This window comes from Scyliorhinus canicula, chromosome 4 (assembly GCF_902713615.1).
Source record: "Scyliorhinus canicula chromosome 4, sScyCan1.1, whole genome shotgun sequence".
In the NCBI taxonomy this organism is placed as follows: domain Eukaryota; kingdom Metazoa; phylum Chordata; class Chondrichthyes; order Carcharhiniformes; family Scyliorhinidae; genus Scyliorhinus; species Scyliorhinus canicula.
In genome coordinates, this window is record NC_052149.1 from 223,362,624 (window position 1) to 223,384,286 (window position 21,663).

General features: G+C 45.6%; 1 protein-coding gene across 5 annotated transcripts in view; it reads right to left on the reverse strand.

The window, feature by feature from the left end:
• Window positions 1–208: 208 nt before the first annotated feature.
• rad50 (RAD50 homolog, double strand break repair protein) overlaps window positions 209–21,663 on the reverse strand; it is a 254,033-nt gene continuing 232,578 nt past the window's right edge. For all 5 annotated transcript variants that reach the window (XM_038796143.1, XM_038796144.1, XM_038796147.1 and 2 more), the window contains 4 exons: window positions 18,925–19,010; window positions 12,668–12,810; window positions 11,934–12,067; window positions 209–1,868 (listed from right to left, as the gene is read on the reverse strand). In XM_038796143.1, coding sequence (XP_038652071.1) covers window positions 1,685–1,868; window positions 11,934–12,067; window positions 12,668–12,810; window positions 18,925–19,010 — 547 coding nt within the window. In that variant the 3' untranslated portion in view covers window positions 209–1,684. The remainder of the gene's footprint in view (window positions 1,869–11,933; window positions 12,068–12,667; window positions 12,811–18,924; window positions 19,011–21,663) is intronic.

The following is a 21,663-nucleotide window of genomic DNA, read 5'->3' on the forward strand; positions in this document are numbered from 1 at the left end:
GAGCCTGTTCCTGTGCTATACTGTTCTTTGTATACCTGAGTATTATCACCTTCCGAACTCCTTGCAGGCTATACTCTGGTCTTTCCTCCAAACCCATGCATGTAGTGTGGAGAAATGAAATTATAATATAGTGCGCCAGCTGCACCTCCCACTGTACCACAAGGAAACAATATTAAAATGGCATAAGCAAGAATTCACACAGAAATTGTTGGCCTTGAAACAATTTTAATAACGGTTCTCCAACAGGACCTGCAATCACTCCTTCAATGTCCTCCAATACTCGAGGAAGTAATCAGTTTTTAGGAAGAGGAAAGTTGCTTTCTCCCAAATACAAATGGAGCTTAAATCTCAAACACAATATTCGAATCACAGTATGGGGCTACAATCAGGCACACCCTCATTTGCCACACAGCAGAAATTAAACCCAAGATTCAGTGGCCCAACTGCTAGATTACAGGCAAACTAGACTCAAATTCAGAATGCTTTAAAGAATCCAAGGTGGAGTGCGGAGGCAATTAGTTTGGCTGTACCCTGGGTGCCATGCCAGATATTGGAAGAGTCCAACTCATTATCATCAACCCAAATCTATAACCCATTCCTAAACAACTCTGGGACTGGAAATAAAATAAAGTATTTGAAACATTTGAGACATCTGAACAGATGGGTGGTTCACTTTCAGTATTTCATGACTTAAGCTTCAATGTTTGCTTTTTCCAACTTGTGTTTGAATCTTGTCTGAAGAGGGTCATCAGCTTTAGAATGATCTAATCCCAAATATAGTAGTTTGTGATGAACAAATGGACTCTTGATCATTTACAATTAAGATGCATCTATTCTGCTTAAATCAATTTATTTTATGCTTTTACATTACTGCACTATTTAAGCTTTTTTCCCTTTTTTTTTAACATAAAAACTAACTCCAGCAAAATGGTATCTTCCATTATTTTCCATGTGATTTAACCTGACCCACACTAATTGTCCATTTTTTTAAACTAACCTGAAGTAAAAGTTAGGTTATTTAAGATTCATGCTAAGATTAGCAGTTGAATCCAGAAACTATTCTCATAAACTGTGAATAAGTTAGTAACATAGCTAAAGATTGCCTTGAAAGTTAAAATTTAACCAAGAATTTGCTTCTAAACCTTTTGTGGCTCCTTGATTGCGGTTTACATACAATACTCAAGTACTAATGGAACTTAATAATTTGAGGCTGTACTTCACCTTAATTTCACCTAGATGCAGCAAAGCCTAGCACTGACGCGGAGATTACAGTAAGCTAGTGAGGTGCCTGTGTACTGGAGAAATCAAACTTCCTTTGCTGTGAACTCAAAATGAGGCTCTTTGCTGGTGTAGTTTCATCAGTGGCTAGACACTGGCTGCGCGAATTAAACTAGACTGTTTACTTGTTCCTATTTGCCTGTCCAGGCAGCACATCCATGCAGTTTGGCCTCTATATTGTAAAGGTAGAAGGCTGATGGGGTGGGATGAAAGATGCTTCATTATTTCTGCACCAGTTTAAAATACCTTTGATCGTGTATCAACGGCATGCTAAATATCCGTCCAAAAGTACAAAATTAATCTCTTGATCATGCAGAATGCTGTGTGGAGTGATCAATTTACAAAACGGTTTCAGTCATAGGTCACCTTGAAATGTTACTGAGATAAGAACAGATGCAGACATTCACTAAGCATGCGAGTTCAGGGAGTTGACGCTGCATTTCACGATTTCCGAACACTGATCAATATTCTTTTTGATTCGGTAGAAGCTTTCGACGTATTGCGAGCGACTCAGCAGTTCCACAAAATCTTCATCGTGAGTGATCACCAGCAGCTGGAAGTTGCTTTGGTTTGAGCGGCTCTTTATTATCCTGCAAAAACAGTGACACGGCATTAACAATAAAGATTGGTTAATTTGCCAAAAGAAAAGAAAAATGGTGGGACTTATCAATTAGCATATCTGCTATTCTCCACTCCTCCTTCCTGTAATGGCAAGATTCTGCACAATGCAGAGACTGGTTCAGTTGAAACAATCCCAACTCTACATTGTGTGTTCAAGCTCCACTGCACACATAAATATATAGATTATTCTGGTTCAGTTTTGTTTGCTTTTTGGGACGTGGGGTTGTGAGGGTGGTTAAGTTTGGTGTTGTATTTGTTAAGTGTTGCGGTTTTATTGTGTTATAATGAAAAATGTTCTCAATAAAAATATATATTTTTTAAGTACATAATTGAGGTTGGCATTATGTTGCAGATGCCACCTTTCAGATAGAATTTCAAACTGCTGCTCACTGTTTCAAAAGTGGAGAGTTCCAGGTATACCAGTTAACATTATTCTCTGAAAAACAGATTATCTGACCATTTATTCATTTGCTATCAGTAGTCATGTGCAAATTGGCTAACAGGTTTGTTACAGTACGATACTGAAATTCATTGATTGGAAAATATATTGGGAGATTCTGAAACTGTAGATGCTATTCATAGAATGGAATCATACAGTGCAGAAGGAGGCCATTCGGCCCATCGAGTCAGCACCAGCCCTTGGAAAGAGCACCCTACCTAAGCCCATGCCTCCATCCTATCCCCATAACCCAGTAACCCTACTAAGGGACAATTTTGCATAGCCAATCCACCTAACCTGCACATCTTTGGACTGTGTGAGGAAACCGGATCACCAGGAGGAAATGCAGACAAGGGGAGAAAGTGCAAACTCCCCACAGAGTGTCACTCAAGGCCTGAATTGAACACGGTCCCTTAGCTGTGAGTCGTTATCTTGGCTGAATGCCCACTCCTATTTATACAAAAGAACAGAGCTATGCCATTGACAGACAAATAGGTCATTAGACTCTGATGGGCTGATGGCTGGTCAAACAAGGTTGTCCTGAATGACAAATGGATCTTGAATGGATCATCCTGGCTGAATGCATCCTCTTTATTCCCACTAATGGGGTTAAGTATGAATGGGACAAGGTAACTCAGGCCGTGGGCACATCCCTCTAACTCTGCTGCTAGCAGTATTTTTAACCCTGCCACAGAGTTAAATTGCCTGTTACATCTTGGACACCATTGCTGGACCCAAGTGCCTAATATCTCCCTATCATGAGAGTCAGGTATCCTCGAAGAATTCTGACCCTTCAATCAGGAGATTCTTCCAAATAGGTCTCTTCTGAGCCACGGTCTCCCAGGCGTTAATGCCTGTGTTGCATTTCTTGAAGTAAACCTCGAGGGTGTCTTTGAAGTGCTTCCTTTGTTGTCCTCTTGTTTGGGAGCCTTCCTTGAGCTGGGCGAAGATTTGTTCCGGCAGTCGGGACAGTGGAATCCTAAGCATGTGGCCGGCCCAGTGGAGTTGGTTTCGGATGATCATGACCTCGATGCTGGTGCTCTTGGCTCCTTTTAAGGACACTGATGTTAATACGCCTGTCCTCCCAACTGATGCAGACAATCTGTCTCAGACAGGATACCTCTCCAGAACCATGAGACGGCATCTGTATGTAGTCCAAGTTTCTGAGCTGCATAGAAGAGTTGGGAGGGTGACTGCCTTGTACGAGGATCTTGGTATTAGCACGAATGTTGCAGCTGTCAAAGACTCCCGCTTTTTAGAACATAGAACATTACAGCGCAGTACAGGCCCTTCGGCCCACGATGTTGCACCGTCCTGTGAAACCCTTCTAAAGTCCCTCTACACTATTCCCTTATTGTCCATATGCCTATCCAATGACCATTTGAATGCGTTTAGTGTTGGCGAGTCCACTACTGTTGCAGGCAGGGCATTCCATGCACGTACTACTCTCTGAGTAAAGAACCTACCTCTGACATCTGTCCTATATCTATCTCCCCTCAATTTAAAGCTATGTTCCCTCGTGCTGGACATCACCATCCGATAATGTCCACCCTATCTAATCCTCTGATCATCTTGTATGCCTCAATTAAGTCCCCTCTTAACCTTCTTCTCTCTAACGAAAACAGCCTCAAGTCCTTCAGCCTTTCCTCATATGATCTTCCCTCCATACCAGGCAACATTCTTGTAAATCTCCTCTGTACCCTTTCCAATGCTTCCACATCCTTCCTATAATATGGCGACCAGAACTGCACACAATACTCCAAATCCGGCCGCACCAGAGTTTTGTACAACTGCAACATGACCTAATGGCTCCGAAACTCAATTCCTCTACCAATAAAAGCTAACACACCGTACGCCTTCTTAACAACCCTCTCAACTTGGGTGGCAACTTTCAGGGATCTATGGACATGGACACCGAGATCTCTCTGCTCGTCCACACTACCAAGAATCTTACCATTAGCCCAGTACTCTGCCTTTCTGTTATTCCTTCCAAAATGAATCACCTCACACTTTTCTGCATTAAACTCCATTTGCCACCTGTCAGCCCAGCTCTGCAGCTTATCTATGTCCCTCTGTAACTTGTAACATCCTTCTGCACTGTCCACAATTTGGCGTCTGAAGGAGGCGCTTGAGGATTGAACACAATGTTGGATCTCCACATTGATGTCAATCTCAGATGAGAGGTGGCTCCATAGGTAGGGAAAATGTTCTGTATTTGGGAGGGTTTCTCTGTTGGTCTTGATGGAGGAAGAGGCTGGATCTTGCCCTGGGCAGGTTGGTAAAGGACTCGAGTCTTCTTGAGGTTGAGACTGAGATCGATTCTTCGACAAAGGTGTCAAGCATGACTTGGAAATTCTCTTCTGGGAGAGTGGAGATGTTGATGTCATCTGCATACTGAAGTTCCACATGCAATGTCAGTGTCGTTTTCATCATGGATTTCAACTGGTTGAGTCTGAAAGGTTTTTTGTCCATCCTGTAAATGATGTCCAACCATTAGGAAGCTTGTTCTTGACAAGGTGAAGGATGTTGATGATGAAGATGGAGAAAAGGGTGGTGACGATGACAAATTCCTGCTTGACTTGTCTTGACCTTAAAAGGTTTTGGTTTTATTTCCGTTGGTAAGGATTCTCGCTAACATCTTGTCATGGAGGAGTTGAGAGGGTTTTGATGAATTTCTTGGAGTCAAAAGCTTTGGTCAGATTGATGAAGGCCAGGACGAGTGGGTGATGTGGCTTCTGGTATTGCTCTTGAAGTTGCTGAGCAGCCCATGCTGCTGGTGGACTTTGATGGGCATAGAGGAGTGAATGAGCAGGTGGTCTTTCCAGCAGTCATCTCCACTGGTCATCACATTGGTGATAAGGGTGCCCTTTTGGACACGGGATTCGACAATGACGAAGTCGATGAATTGCCAATGCTGTTATTGTGGATGTCTCCAGGAAGTCTTGAACCTGGCCGAACAGTGTGCTAGTGATGACCACCTGGTGTTCCAGTTTGGTGAGGAGGAGAATCCCATTGGAGTTGCAATTCCCAACACCTTCCTTTCTAATGGCTCCTTTCCAGAATTGGGAGTCCTTTTCAACCCTGGCATTGAAGTCACCAAGCAGGAGTAGAGGGTAGAGGAGAAACCTTCTTTGGACTCGATATTGGCATCAAGGGTTGGGGCGTACGCACCCACAACCTTTGCATGCTGGTTCTTGGCAGGTTACTTTTTAATAAATTAAATGTATTTTATTACAAACATGTATTAAAACAGGTTACAGCGAACAAGCACCCCGGGAAACATGCTTCCCTACAATCAACAATACAGTCTGTACAGATTTTTCCTCTTTTTCACCCACCCCCCTTCCCCTGCGACGAACAGCCCCTCAAACATGGTCACAAACATCCCCAACCTTTCCTCAAACCCCCCTGAAGAGCCTCTTTTTTAAAAATAAACGTTTTATTGAGGTATTTTTTGGTTTTACAGCGACAACAAAATGAACAATATAACATGAATCTATAAACATAGCGCAAAAGCCATCTTCCTCCCTTACAGATCCCACCTTTATTCACCCCCTACTCTAAGCTAAACTAAACCTCACTCCCTTCTGCTGACGATTAATTTTCCACAAAGAAGTCAACGAACGGTTGCCACCTCCGGGCGAACCCTAACATTGACCGGGCGAACCCTAACATTGACCTTCTCAAGGCGAACTTGATTTTCTCCAAACAGAGAAAGCTAGCCATGCCCGATAGCCAGGTCTCCGACTTTGGGGGCTCTGACTCCCTCCAAGCTAATAATATCTGTCTCTGGGCTACCAGGGAAGCAAAGGCCAGAACGTCTGACTCTTTCTCCTCCTGGATTCCCAGATCTTCCGACAACCCGAAAATCTCGTCCTCTGGACTCGGTGCCACCCTTGTTTTTAACACCGTGGACATGACATCTGCAAACCCCTGCCAGAATCCGCTAAGCTTTGTACATGTACAGAACATGTGGACATGGTTTGCTGGCCCTCCCGCACACTTTGCACACCTATCTTCTACCCCAAAGAACCTGCTCATCCGGGCCACTGTCATGTGAGTCCAATGAACGACCTTGAATTGTATCAGGTTGAGTCTGGCACATGTTGTGGACACGTTGATTCTACTCAACGCGTCTGCCCATACACCACCCTCTATCTCTCCTTCCAACTCCTCTTCCCACTTGCGCTTCAGCTCCCCAGTCTTCGTCTCCTCTGACCCCATAGGTTCCTTGTAAATGTCAGAGACCCTCCCTTCTCCCACCCACCCTCTGGAAACTACCCTGTCCTGTAACCCCCTTGGTGGTAGGAGCGGGAAGGTTGAAACCTGCCTGCGTAGGAAGTCCCCTCGCCAATCCAAATTTGTTTCCCCTCGCCAATCTAAATTTCTCCTCTAGCTCCCTCAAGCTAGGAAAGCTCCCCTCTATAAACATATCCCCCATCCTCTCGATCCCTGCTCTCTGCCATCTCCGGAACCCCCTGTCCATACTTCCCGGGGCAAACCGGTGATTATTACAAATTGGAGACCAAACCGATGCTCCCTCTGCTCCCACATGCCTCCTCCATTGCCCCCAGACTCTAAGGGCCGCCACCACCATGGGACTGGCGGTGTACTGTGACGACGGGAACGGCAGAGGTGACGTTATCAACGCCCCTAAGCCTTTACATGAAGCCGCCTCCATATGCTCCCATGCCGACCCTGCCCCCACCACCCACTTCCTGATCATGGCTATATTCGCCGCCCAATAGTAGTTACTGAAATTTGGCAGTGCCAGCCCGCCCTCTCGCCGGCTCCGCTCAACATCCCCCTCCTTACCCGCGGGGTCTTGCCCGCCCATACAAAGCCAGTGATCATTCTGTTGACCCGTTTAAAAAAGGACTGTGGAATAAAGATGGGGAAACACTGGAACACAAACAGGAATCTCAGGAGGACCGTCATCTTCACCGTCTGCACCCTCCCAGCCAGTGACAACGGGAGCGCGTCCCACCTTCGGAAATCGTCCTTCATTTGGTCTACGAGTCGGGCCAGATTTAGCTTGTGCAGCCGTTCCCATTCCCGCGCCACTTGGACGCCTAGATACCTAACACTCTCAATGGCAGCTCCCCAGTCGCCTCTCCTGTCCCCTCGCTTGGACTGCAAACATCTCACTTTTCCCCATATTTAGTTTATACTGTGAAAACCGGCCAAATTCCCTCAGAATCCTCAGGATTTCTTCCATCCCCTCTGCTGGGTCCGATGCATACAGGAGCATGTCGTCTGCGTAAAGCAAGACTCTTTTGCCCCCCCCTCCCCAGACCAGCCCCCTCCGGCTCCTCGAGGCTCTCAGTGCAATTGTCAGCGGCTCTATGGCTAATGCGAACACCAGTGGTGAGAGGGGGCACCCCTGTCTCGTCCCCCGATGTAGCCTGAAATAGTCCGATGTTGTCCTATTCTTCTGTATGCTCGCCACAGGAGCCTGACCCAGTCAATAAAGCCCCGCCCAAATCCAAACCGTCCCAGTACCTCCCACAGATACTCCGATTCTACTCGATCAAAGGACTTCTCTGCGACCATTGCGGCCACTACCTCCACCTCCCTACCTTCCATGCTCAAGTTTAATAGCCTTCTTACATTGGCCACCAACTGCCTTAGTTAACAAACCCCGTCTGGACCTCCCCAATAACGTCTGGAACACAATCCTCAATCCTAGAGGACAAAATTTTGGCCAGAAATTGGGCGTCCACATTCAATAGGGATATCGGCCTGTAGGACCCACACACCTCCGAGTTCCTGTCCCGCTTCAGGATCATCAAAATCGTGGCCTGTGACATTGTCGGGGGAAGCATCCCGCTCTCCCTTGCCTCATTGAATGTCCTCATCAACAGTGGCCCCAATATCCCAGAGAACTTATTATAGAACTCCACTGGGTGCCCATCCGGCCTAGGGGCTTTACCCGACTGCATGGCCTTCAGACCCTCCGCTATCTCTTCCATCCTGATCGGGGCCCCCAGCCCTTCTACCAGCTGCCCGTCCACCTTCGGGAAATTCAGCCCCCCAGGAAGTGCCTCATCCCCTCCGGCCCCGTTGGGGGTCCCGACCCATACAGCCTACTGTAAAACTCCTTAAACGCCTTATTCACCCCTGCTGAGTCTCCAACCAGGTTCCCATCTTCATCCTTTACTTTCCCGCTCTCCCTGGCTGCCTCCCTCTTTCTAAGCTGCTGTGCAAGCATTCAGCAGGCCTTCTCTCCATACTAAAAGTTCGCCCCCCTCGCCTTCCTCAGCTGTTCCACCGCCCTCCCTATGGTTAACAAGCCGAACTCCGCCTGTAGCCTCCGCAATTTCCTTACAAGTCCTGCCTCTGGGGTCTCCGCATACCTCCTGGCGACCTGTAGTATCTCCTTTACCAGTCGGTCCGTCTCTGCCTTGTCTACTTTCTCCCTGTGGGCCCATATCGAGATCAGCTCCCCTTTAACCACCGCCTTCAATGCTTCCCAGACCACTGCTACCGAAATATCCCCCGTGTCGTTGATTTCCAGGTAGCTCTGAATACATTCCTCAGCCGCCTGCACACCTCTTGGTCAGCTAGAAGACCCACATCTAATCTCGAGTGTGGGCGCTGGTTACTCTCTTTACTAACCTGTAGGTCAACCCAGTGCGGGGCATGGTCTGAGATTGTGATCGCCGAGTACCCCGTGTCCACTCCCCCCGCCAGTAAGGCCCTGCTCAGAATAAAGAAATCAATCCGGGAGTACACTTAATGCACGTGTGAGTAGAAGGAGAACTCCTTCACCCTCAGCTGCCCAAATCTCCTTGGATCCACCCCCCGATCTGCTCCATGAACCCTTTTAGATCCTTTGCCATTGCTGGCACCCTGCCCGGTTTTGAGCTTGACCGATCTAAACCAGGGTCAATAACTGTGTTGAAGTCCCCTCCCATTACCAACTTATGCAAACCCAGGTCCGGTATCTTTCCCAGCATCCTCTTTACAAAGTCCACACTGTCCCAATTTGGCGCATTTACTAGTACCACCTGCACCCCCTTCAATTTCCCACTAACCATAATGTATCAGCCTCCGACATCCAAAACTATTCTTCGCGCCTCAAATACCACCCGCTAGTTGATCAGGATCGCAACCCCTTTAGTCTTCGAGTCCAGTCCCGAGTGAAAAACCTGTCCGACCCAACCTTTCCTTAATCTCATCTGTTCAGCTATTCAAAGGTGCGCCTCCTGCAGCATTACCACGTCTGCCTTCAGTCCTCTCAAATGCGCGAACACGCATGCCCTCTTGACCGGCCCATTTAGCCCTTGTACATTCCAGATGATCAGCCTAGTTGGGGGGCTCATCGCCGCCGCCCCCCCCCCCCCCCCCCCCCCCCCCCCCCCCCCCCAATCGCCGATCAACCATCACCTTTCTTGGGCCAGTCTCCAGCCTGCGCCTCCACAGCCCGCCCCCAGGCAGTCTCCGTCCCCGAACACCTCTCTGTCCCTCAGCAACAGCCCCTCCCACGTTAGCAGAACATTGTTCCCCCTCCAATAACAGCACAATGTAAAACGACCCCTTTGATAAGCCTAACATCGGCTCTCCCCCCACTACGCTTCCGTGAGCTAGCCCGCCCAGCTAGCTTGGTGGCCCCCCCACCCCTGCCGCCAGACATTCTCCCACCTTTTGTTCCCCCCCGCCCCCCCCTCCACCGCTCATACACACATATTCAAATGACAAACAATCCCAACACAATTGGCCGACAGAAAAAGAAAACGCTAAACAAAGAAAAGATCAAGCAAGAGATCCAACATCTGAACAAACACACCTCCATCCACACCGTGCAAATGTAAACTTTAACTCCCTCAGCTCTGCAACTGGCCCCAAATCAATAAAGAAGGCATTACAAATAACGTTCGCAAAACAAAAAAAAAGAAACTTTAAACATGACATTGAAACAGCAAAGTTAAGAAGTTCTGAGTCCCCCACCAGTCCTTTCCTTCTCGCGAAGTCCAGTGCTTCCTCAGGTGACTTGAAATAAAAATGTTCCTCTTCGTACATGACCCAGAGACGGGCCGGATACAGCAGTCCGAACTTCACCTTTTTTCTTAAAAAGGGTCAACCTGATCTGGTTAAACCCCGCTCTTCTGGCCACCTCCGCACTCAGGTCCTGATAGATCCGCAGGATACTGTTCTCCCATTTGCAGATCCGTGCCTGCTTGGCCCACTGTAAAATACGCTCCTTATCCAAAGACCTGCGGAATCTCACCACAATTGCCCTCGGGGGTTCTCCCATTCACGGCTTCTTCGCGAGTGCTCTGTGAGCCCTGTCTACCTCCAAGGGTCGGGAGAATGCTCCATCCTCCAGCAGCTTCTCAAACATGTCCGCTATGTATGCCCCAGCGTCCGCTCCTTCGGTCCCCTCCGAGAGCCCAACGATTCTCAAGTTCTGCCGGTGTGACCTATTCTCTAGGTCCTCCACCTTCTCCAAGAGCCTTTTCTGCTGGTCTCTCAGCATCCCCACCTCCAATTCCACTGCAGGTTGATGTTCCTCCTGGTCAGCCAGCGCCTTCTCTACTTTCTGGATCACCCGATCTTGGGCATCTGATCGAAACTCCAGTCGCGCAATTGATTCTTTAATCGGGTCCAAGCAGTCCCGCTTCTGCTTGGCGAAGCCCTCCTGGATAAATTGCATCAGCTGCTCCGTTGACCGCTGGGTCAACAAACCAGATGTCCGGTCATCCGCCATGCTTTCTCCCCCTGTAGCTTCAGCCCAAGCCTTCTCTGTCAGTCTGTTTCTGCCTTTGCGAGCACTTCTAGTCCTCCTCTCCATGCACCAATGTGGGAATCCAGTACCAAATTGCCGTTGTCATCGATTTTTCAAATCAAGTCTGGTAAAAAATCGGGGGGAAAGGTCCAAAAATCCGACCCGAGCAGCAGCCATCAAATGTGCGACTTACTCCTTCATAGCCGCCACCGGAAGTCCCCTGAAGAGCCTCTTAACTCATACTTTATCTTCTCTAATCGCAGCAAGTCGTACAGGTCACCCAACCAAGATGCTACCACCGGTGCCGACCGTCACTCCAGCAAAATTTGCTGCCATGCAATCAGAAAGGCGAAGGCCAAGACATCGGCCTTCCTCCTCTCCATGAGCTCTGGCTTCTCTGAGACCCCAAATATCGCATCTTGGCAGGTTAGAAACAGGGGCGGGGGGGCCTTGAGGCAATTGTTGATGCCATAAACTAGCTAAGAGTCAGTTGACGAGTTTGTTCCTGATGGAGAATCCAATTCCATGCATCCTCTCTTGATGCTCGGATTTTCCTCTCCATAAGAAGATGTGACCACCGGCATCTTCCATCAGCTGCCCTTCACCTGCTCTTCAGGCCTCTTGCAGGGCAGTGACGTCAATGTTGAATTGCCTGAATTCATGGACAATAAGGGTCGTTCTCCATTCCAGTCGATTGTTTTGCTCATTATCCACCTCAGTATTATAACATGTCAGTACAGCCTAGAAGCACGCGCGGAGTGGCACAGTTACCTGTTAAACCAGTCGTGGGAATTTTTTCAGGATCACTGCTCACATTCTTAAAAATCAAATATTTCCTTGGGAGGGCTCTGAATTTAGGATACTTACTCCACCAAGGCATGGGCCAGGGATTCGATGTTCTCACGGTCCAGGTTTGTGGTTGGTTCATCCAGTGCAAGAATTCCACAGTTGAGGCAGAAGGTCTCTGCCAGTGCCAGCCGGATAATGAGAGAAGCAAGGACCTGAAAAAGAATACGAAAATAAATCAATGAGTTGGCCAGTACAGCAAGTAGATTGAATGGCTTCCTTTTGTGCTGTGAATATCTGATTCAATGCAAAACTATTTACAATTTGCATTAAACCGGTAATAACTAGGCTAGTTAATCCAATTAAGTCTTCAACAAATTAACATAATCAGTTTTGTGTTTGAAGTAACTTTTCTCTTGAGAGATGCATATGACTGGTTGAGTCTCCACAATGAAGTAATCATCAACATGGCTGCCAGCTGCAGCTCAGTGATTAATAATCCTGAAACTAGAATGACAAAATCCAAGGAAAAAAAATAAGGGGCACATTGCCGGGAAGTCTCCATAGAGGTGAATGTTTTCTTTTAGTGTGACAAGTGGTGCTTCCAAGGCAGGCGTGTGGAAACCAGGACTTCCGCCGGAACCTGGGGGCCTCACTCTCTTAGCCTGCATCATCTGCATGATTAGAGAGGTAATTTCTATTTAACATCTCACACTAGAAAAGTAAGATTATTGCCTTTTGCTTTATGGCGTCACCAACACAGACTGAAGCCTTGAAACATGACGATGCATGGAAACAGATGGGATCTGACGTACCTTCTGTCCAGCGCTGTACCTTCCTCTCATGTCCAGTGCTGTGTCCCCTTTCACCATTACCACACGGTAATTATAATTCCTCCTTTTGTCACTAGCAGACACATTTTCGTCAGCATCAGAACGGATCTCAATATATTCAATATCTATTGAAATAATCACAAGATTCATCCTAATTATCCAAAGGAAAGCCATAAATCATGTTGTGCCCTTATTACCTAACAATCAGAGCAATGTGTGAGATCATGTATATGAACTGTTATCCAAAAGGGAAAATAAAAATCAGAAAAAGGAAATATTACTTATTTTTTAAATATATAAATATACCTATTGTATTGTAAAATACTTGTTCCTGGTCTTAGCAAATTGTTAAATTAGTGTAAAATAGGGAGTCCACCTTAAATGGAAGACTAGAATTCAAATGGTGGCTTTATATCTAACTGTAGTCACGAGGTGAGGAGGGGACAGTGACAGAGTATCACTGCCTCGTAAGTCTGCTCCTGGGTCTGGCCAAGGTGACCATCAACAGGTCCGGGCAGAGGGTGGTCGTTCGACTAGAATGTCTGCCCCTCTATAGCAGCTATAATCATGGCCGGTGGCCTTGGAGAGGCAGCATGCAGTGTCCATCGGCACACCTCAGGCCTTCCGTGACTGGTGGGTCCTGTAAGGGGCTGGGGCACATCATCACCCCACATTAATGACATGTTGATATATTTAAATTTGATTTAATTAAACAGGGCTCTCAACCGTGTCAGACCCATCTCCCGCATCAATGTTCTCATCCCCTCTCCTCCCTCCCGAACAGGATAGGGCCCCCCTTGCCCTACTTTTCACCCCATCAGCCACCCCCAGTTTTATTTCTATCAATTTATTTTCATTTCTTTCAATGATCTGTTTTTCCCTCACCATTAGCCCCTCCTCCCACCCCACTTTGGCCACCTGATCCTAGTTGTCCTTTGACACACTGCTCACCTTTGTTCAGCCACTCACACATTCTAATCTCTTTATGTGCCACTATCAGCCCCCTTGCTAGCATTAATCACCCCCATTTACATTCCTTTTGTCGTTCTGTTCACGACATCTTTGTCAATCTCCACCTATTGCTAGCCCCCTATCCAGTCCCACACCCCCCACAACAGTACAAATCTGACCCTATTTCCAGTTCTCTTCAGCTTTGACAAAGAGTAATCCAGAGTCGAAACATTAGCTCTCTTCTCTCTCCACTGATGCTGTCAGACCTTCTGTGATTAACCAGTATTTTCTGTTTTTGTTTTGATTTAATTAGTTAAGTTTCCCCATGGCTTTTTAATTTAGTGACAGTGTCCCACCAGTGGCTGTCACTCCTGTCATTTTTCATTAATTTTTTGATTGTTGCTTTATTAAGAGAGAATATAACTAGTTGTGTAAACACAATTAAGGATGGGCAATAAAGGCTGCCCTTACCAGTGCCCAGTCCTGATTTGTTGAGCGGCGGTTGGAGTTTAGGCTGTGCGATGAGGAATTGTAGCTGGTACAGGATGTGTGATCAGTAAATTTAAAAGACAGAGGATGGAATTCTCCTATCTGGAGACTAAGTCCCATGGCTTGGGCGGCCATGGAGCGTTTCCCGCTGCAGATGTTGGCGGAAAACATGCTAATCCTCCGGCCCCAACCTAATCAATTACGCAACCAAGAGTTTTGCACCATGTTCCATGCTGGGGCAGGTCTGTTGGCGCATCGTCTGCCGTCCTTTCCGGGCACCATATTTAAATGGCGCCCAACATCACAGACTTATTACTGAAGAATATGAATATAATAATAATCGCTTATTGTCACAAGTAGGCTTCAATGAAATGACTGCGAAAAGTCCCTAGTCGCCACATTCCAACGCCTGCTCGGGGAGGCCGGTACGGGAATTGAACCCGCGCTGCTGGCATTGTTCTGCATTGCTAGCCAGCTATTTAGCCCGCTGTGCTAAACCAACCCCTGCAAGATGGATCTCCAGAGAAAGATGGAACTCCAGGAACATTGAGGCTGGAAGATGGACTTTCTCCAGGACACCTGCAGATGCCTCCCCACCTACTGCTGTGGTGTTCCGGGGTCTACGGTTGTTGGTGGCCTCCATCCTGAACTCCGGAGGGAGTGTAGGCATCATTCAGGCGAGAGTCGACGTCTGCACACCACATTGCTTAAAATGTGTTTCATCCAGCAAGTATTCCCGCTGGCTTCGCGGAAAACCGTGCAACCTAATGTTGGCTCGCCTCTCAAGGTGGAACGCAGCCTGTGGTCATCTAGGGCTATGGCGACTTTACTTTAGTGGGATGCAAATGAGTTTCATGCTGACCTCCAGTGGGTTTCCCAATCTGCCATGTTGGTCACCAGCGGACGATCCCACTGTAAATTCATGTTGAAATGAATGAAATGAAAATTGCTTATTGTCACGAGTAGGCTTCAATGAAGTTACTGTGAAAAGCCCCTAGTCGCCACATTCCGGCGCCTGTCCGGGGAGGCTGGTACGGGATCTAACCGTGCTTCTGGCCTGCTTTAAAAGCCAGCGATTTAGCTGAGTGAGCTAAATCAGCATAAAAGATTGGCATAAAACCAATCTTTGGGTCTACCGTTGAATTTCCCCCCCACCCGACCCGCTGACGGGGCTTCGAAGAATTCTGCCCAATGTTTTGGGTTTTTGTTTTACATTTATGTTATTACTTTTATTAGTATCCAATTTTCTAGAAGTGGAAGAAAAACATGGTCAACGTGCCTTTCAAATTGGGAGGTGATGTTTGACTAATGTATTGGATTTCGTTGAGCAAGTGGCAGATCTTGAGAAGGCACCAAACAGGCTACTGCGTGAAGTTCAAGTTGATGTACATTCTATGATAAATGGATCTGCACCATTATCAGAACATGAGAGGGATCCTGGGAGTTTTAGTGTAATGGGTAGAACATCCATCAGAACAATAATCCTTGGTTGTTAAGAAAGCAGACAGAATTTGAGGTGCATAACAAGAGGCAATGATAGCTAAATTAAGAAAGGCAATTTTAAATGTACATTTTTGCAATATCTGCAATACTTAGTACCGTTTTAGTCTATTTATAACACCCATCAATTAATCATTGACATTTTATTTTCTACAGCAGTTTTGCAAATAGAATGACTTGCACTGATATCAGAGGGTCTAAAATCCACCAATACACTCTTCCACGTTATTATTGACATTCTCAAAGTTTCAGAAATGGCAGGATCTTCAATCCATCTAGTCATTTGGAGGAGATAGTTTATGGCGGAAAGAGTGAAAAGTAATTGGCCTATCAAATCACTCAGTTCAAGGGCACTTAGAGATGGCCCTGTTAACGACACCCACATCTGCAGTGTTGTAAGCTTACTTGGGACAATAATAAAGATTATTATTATTCCACAAATGAATTGTAAAAAAACTGTATCTGGTGCAGTCACGATGGGCCAAATGGCCTCCATCTGCGTCATGGCAATTTGGTGATTAAAGATGGTGTAGTGACGTGATGGAAGTTTGAAATTGTCAATGGTTTGGACTGATTTGAACAAGTAGTAAATTTTCTGTTGAGCTTATGAATCAAGTAATTTACAAATTAAGACAGCAAAATGCAGGAGGAACATTTTGACAAAAAGGATGTTTTTTGTTGTGAAACAGATTAGTTGTTTGGATGGTGGAACAAAATTTAATAGGTTTCAATAAGGAAATAAATGGAATTCAAATGCACCAAGTGGTACAGATGGTCCAAAGGTCTTATCCTGACTGATGCAAGTTGGAGGGCAATGTTGTTTTTTCTTAAAACTCCAGCAGCGTTGCAAATCATGGGGTTGGGATAAATGGGTCCTTCTCTGGCTGGCGAACTGTAACTAGTGGGGTGCCACAGTCAGTCGTCGGTCCTCAACTGTTCACAATCTCTATAAATGATCTGCAAGCAGGGACAGAGTGTAAAATAGCAAAATTTGCAGATGATACTAAAATAGGCGTGAAGGCGACATGAAGATTTCACACACGATTATAGATAGGCTCAGAGACTGGGCCACAATTTGGCAGGTGGACTTTAATGTAGATAAGTGTGAGGTTATCTATTTTGGCTGAAAACATAGAAAGGCAAATTATCGAAATGGAAAGTAGATTCAAAACATGTCTGGGCAGAGGGATTTGGGTGTCTTTGTTAATGAATTGCGGAAAGTCCATATATAGGTACAGCGTGTAATTACAAAGGCAAATGGAATGTTAGCATTTATTGCAAAAGGACTGGAGAGTAAAAGTAGAGAAGTGCTGTTATAATAATCTTGATCAGAGTCACAAGTAGGCTTACATTAACACTGCAATGAAGTTACTGTGAAAATCCCCATGTCACCACATTACGATGCCTGTTCGGGTACACAGAGGGAGAATTCAGAATGTCCAATTCACCTTACAAACGTGTCTTTCTTGACTTGTGGGAGGAAACCGGAGCACCTAGAGGAAACCCACAAGGACACAGGAAAAACGTTCAGACAGTGACCCATGCAGAGAATCAAACCCGGGCCCCTGGCGCGGTGAAACAAACTGCGGCCAACGACTGTGCTACCGTGCCGCCCATGGATGTTTATCCCGGGTGGTGCAATTGTATAGGGTGTTAGTGAGACCACATACTGTTCCCAGTTTTGGACTCCTTATTTGAGGAAGGATGTGGTGGCATTGGAGGCAGTTCAGAGGAGATTCACCAGATTGATTCCGGGATGAAAGCGTATAAGGACAGATTAAACCATCTGGGCTTATACTCACCGGAGTTTAGAAGGACGAGAGGCGATCCAATCGAGGTATGCAAGATACTAAATGGGATCGATAAAGTAAATGCAGACCAAACGTGCCCCCTAGTAGTGCAATTCCCCTAGCAAAGCAATCTAGAACAAGAGGTCACAGATATAGGTTGAGAGGCGGTAGATTTAGAACTGAGATGAGGAGAAATTACTTCTCGCAGAGGGTGGGGAATTTGTGGAACTCGCTGCCCCATAATACAGTTGAATCGGAGTCATTAAATGGTTTCAAGATGTAGATACATATATTTCTAATAAAAAACGGGTTAAAGGGATATGGGGAACAGGTGGGGGGTGGACTTGAGGCCAGGAAGAGATCAGCCATGATTTGTTTAAATAGCGGAGCAGGCTCAAAGGACTGAATTGCCTACTTCTGCTCCTAATTCCTACGTTCCTATGTCATTCCAGTCTGCAAAATAACCACTGGAAAACTAACAAGTCAAAATGATTTGATAGAGTTTCAATTTGAACCATGAGATTTGTTAGTTCTGAAGAAAATACGGAGCACAGGATTTTCCAGCCCTTCTCAACCTACCGAAGGCCACTTCCTGTGTTGGGTTCCACACTGGTGCCGTTGGAGAGCAACATAAATGGCCATTGACTTCAATGGGACCAGAAGATCCCAATTGCAGCCAATGGCAAGCTGCCTCTGCCGCCGGAAAATCCCAGCCCATGAATATTGTTTTGGGAGTCTTTCTTCAGTTATTAATTCAAATAAAAAATTATTCGCTCAAAAAGTTTAGACTTCTGGACTGTTGCTGTTGCAAGGAGGCAAAACGCAGATCCATTATATTTAGTGCAGTGAGAAGAAAATAGGCAAAACAATTCATTTGTGGGTTGTTAGAGACTCGGCTTGGATCAACATTACTTTTAAATTTGAAAATGGGGACTAATGGGATGCATTGAAATTTTATGTTCCAATCAAAATCAAATTTATTTTGAAATTTATCAAAATATGCTTTCATGGAATTTTTTTAGATAATATATTTTGCAACTGATCAAAACTTCTGTATAAACATCAATATCCTTTCCGGTTGGGTTTAAAACTTGAAATGAAGTATATTAACTCCCCCTTTCTTCACAAATGGTTGTAACTTCTTTAGTTTCTCATCACAACTTTAGTCACTGATGTTAAAAAGTTCTTGATTCAAGAAAGGGGACTCTGTTAACAGCTTGTTAATTATATTGTTAAGATACATAGGTGAAGGCCAAAACTCTTTGAATGCATATAAATTGGGGACAGCTGGGACACTGGGGGTGAGGAGGTCTGCGAGATTGAACATGGTCAACAAATTCTCTCAGTAAAGAAAAGCTTATTGTCTTGGTTTTGACTTCTTGAATTGGCTTGGTTTCTACCAACAAATGACATCCAAAATCATGTTTGTTTTTCCCCTGTAGCCCCTCATGAGCTTCAATGCTGAAAACGAAACAAGAAGCGCCACCCTCAGTGTGTCGCGTATTGTACCTTGACCTCTGTATGTGCTCCGCCACAGGTCACGGATAATTTTGTTGATTTCTTCCATCTTCATACTGTGGAATCTCATGATGGCTCTAAACAAAAATGAAAGGTGGGGAAATAAAGCATCGATGAATCAGCCTCACCTTTTTTAAGTCTGTTGCCCTTCTGTCACAATTGTCAGAAGATTAAATACATTAGCACTCCAGTTGCTTTGATGCATAACAAGTCACTAGTTATACTGAAAAACCCATTAAGAAGTCTTACAACACCAGGTTAAAGTCCAACAGGTTTGTTTCAAACACGAGCTTTCGGAGCGCAGCTCCTTCCTCAGGTGAATGGAGAGGTATGATCCAGAAACATTTATATAGACAAAGTAAGAGATGCCAGACAATGCTTGGAATGTGAGTATTTGCAGGTAATCAAATCATTACAGATCCAGAGAAAGGGATAATCACAGGTTAAAGAGGTGTGAATTGTCTCAAGCCAGAACAGTTGGTGGAATTTTGCAAGTCCAGGCCAGATGGTGGGGGGTGGATGTAATGCGACATGAATCCAAGATCCCAGTTGAGGCCGCACTCATGCGTGCGGAACTTAGCTATAAGTTTCTGCTCGGCGATTCTGCGTTGTCGCGTGTCCTGAAGGCTGCCTTGAAGAACGCTTGCTTACCCAGAGATCAGAGGCTGAATGCCCTTGAATGTTGAAGTGTTCCCCGACTGGAAGGGAACATTCCTGCCTGGTGATTGTCGCACGGTGCCCGTTCATTCGTTGTCGCAGTGTCTGCATGGTCTCGCCAATGTACCACGCTTCGGGGCATCCTTTCCTGCAGTGTATGAGGTAGACTGCATTGGTCGAGTCGCATGAGTATGTGCCGCGTACCTGGTGGGTGGTGTTTCCACGTGTAATGGTGGTAGCCAAGTCGATGATCTGGCATGTCTTGCAAATTCCACCAACTGTTCTGGCTTGAGACAATTCACACCTCTTTAACCTGTGATTATCCCGCTCTCTGGATCAGTAATGATTTGATTACCTGCAAATGCTCGCATTCCAAGCATTGTCTGGCATCTCTTACTTTGTCTATATAAATGTTTCTGGATCATACCTCTCCATTCACCTGAGGAAGGTGCTGCGCTCCGAAAGCTCGCGTTTGAAACAAACCTGTTGGACTTTAACCTGGTGTTGTAAGACTTCTTACTGTGCTCACCCCAGTCCAACGCCGGCATCTCCACATCATGAAAAAACCCATGCCAGAATTAACACTTTTGAACTCCAGTGCTGAGTTACATCAACGTTTCAGAGATACAGACTGCCCAATATATTTGGATTGAACATGATATTGCAGTGCATCAGCCCACTAAAAGCGATCTTAAATATGAAAGGTAATGTGGAATAAAGCTGGCATGGGGATCACAAGGCGTTTTTCCCTATTCTAGCTCCAGAGTTCATTTGTGGTTTTGGAGGTCAATACATTTTTGGTTTTGTAATAACAGAAAGATCAAGGCTTGCCATTTCATTGGTTACTTTTATTCAAAAAGCATGCGTATGCTGCAAAGGCTACCTTCTAATGGAGACACCTCGCATTATCAAAAAAGGCGTTACGCCTCCTGCATTTACTGTTCAGCTTTCTTGAAGTTGTGAGATGACTCAAAACACTGATCATAATAACCTGACATCATTGACACAATATTTATCTGATTTAAAAAAAACAAAGATGCAATCAATGTCTTTTCTTCTTAACCAAAGTCGAGTAGTTTTCAGAAGTTGACAGAAATGAGTCATATAACTTTTCCAAATTTAACGATGCAAAAAGAATTGCTGACATTGCAATTTTAAAAAAAGTTACTTACCATCATTCCTTGACGGTACTCTGCAATCATATTTGTTTTATTTAGAAGGTGCTCTTTATAAAAACTACTAGTTAATTATATAAAAATAAATCAGTACAGTTTGGACTTGCTGAAAATCAATTATGGAATTACAACTATTAGGTTGGTGCTGACACAATATCTGCTTTTATAATGGATCTAGTCTCATACCAAAGTCTACCCAAGGTAAATTAAAACACTCTTTTGTGGGACTGTCACAATTGTAAAATTCTACCTTTTTTCAGACTGTTTTTCGATCTCCTTTCACACTGCTGACAGGAAGTGCCTGAGGATGATTGGAGATACAGTACAGGGCTTTAGAGAGGGTGCAAGTACTTTGGCTCCAGACGTAGAGGGGGTGGTCCGGGAAAAGATTGTACAGTTTATTGGAGGAGACTTGGAAAATTGAATGAATGTATTTTTGTACTTAGTAGGGCCAGGACCCTGGGAAAGACCGCCAAAGAGAAAATTCCGCAGCAAGACAAGCAGATTTCCCCAAGAGTGGCCATGAATCATAGAATTTACAATGCAGAAGGAGGCCATTCGGCCCATCGGGTCTGCACCGGCTCTTGGAAAGAGCACCCTACCCAAGGTCCACACCTCCACCCTATCCCCATAACCCTGTAACCCCACACAACATTAAAGGCAATTTTGGATACTATGGGCAATTTAGCATGGCCATCTTTGGACTGTGGGAGGAAACCGAAGCACCCGGAAGAAACCCACGCACACACGGGGAGAATGTGCAGACTCCGCACAGACAGTGACCCAAGCCAGGAATCGAACCTGGGACCCTGGAGCTGTGAAGCAATTGTACTATCCACAATGCTACCGTGCTGCCCTAGGAATGTAGAAGGTTCAGAAATGCTGAATCACCAGAAAT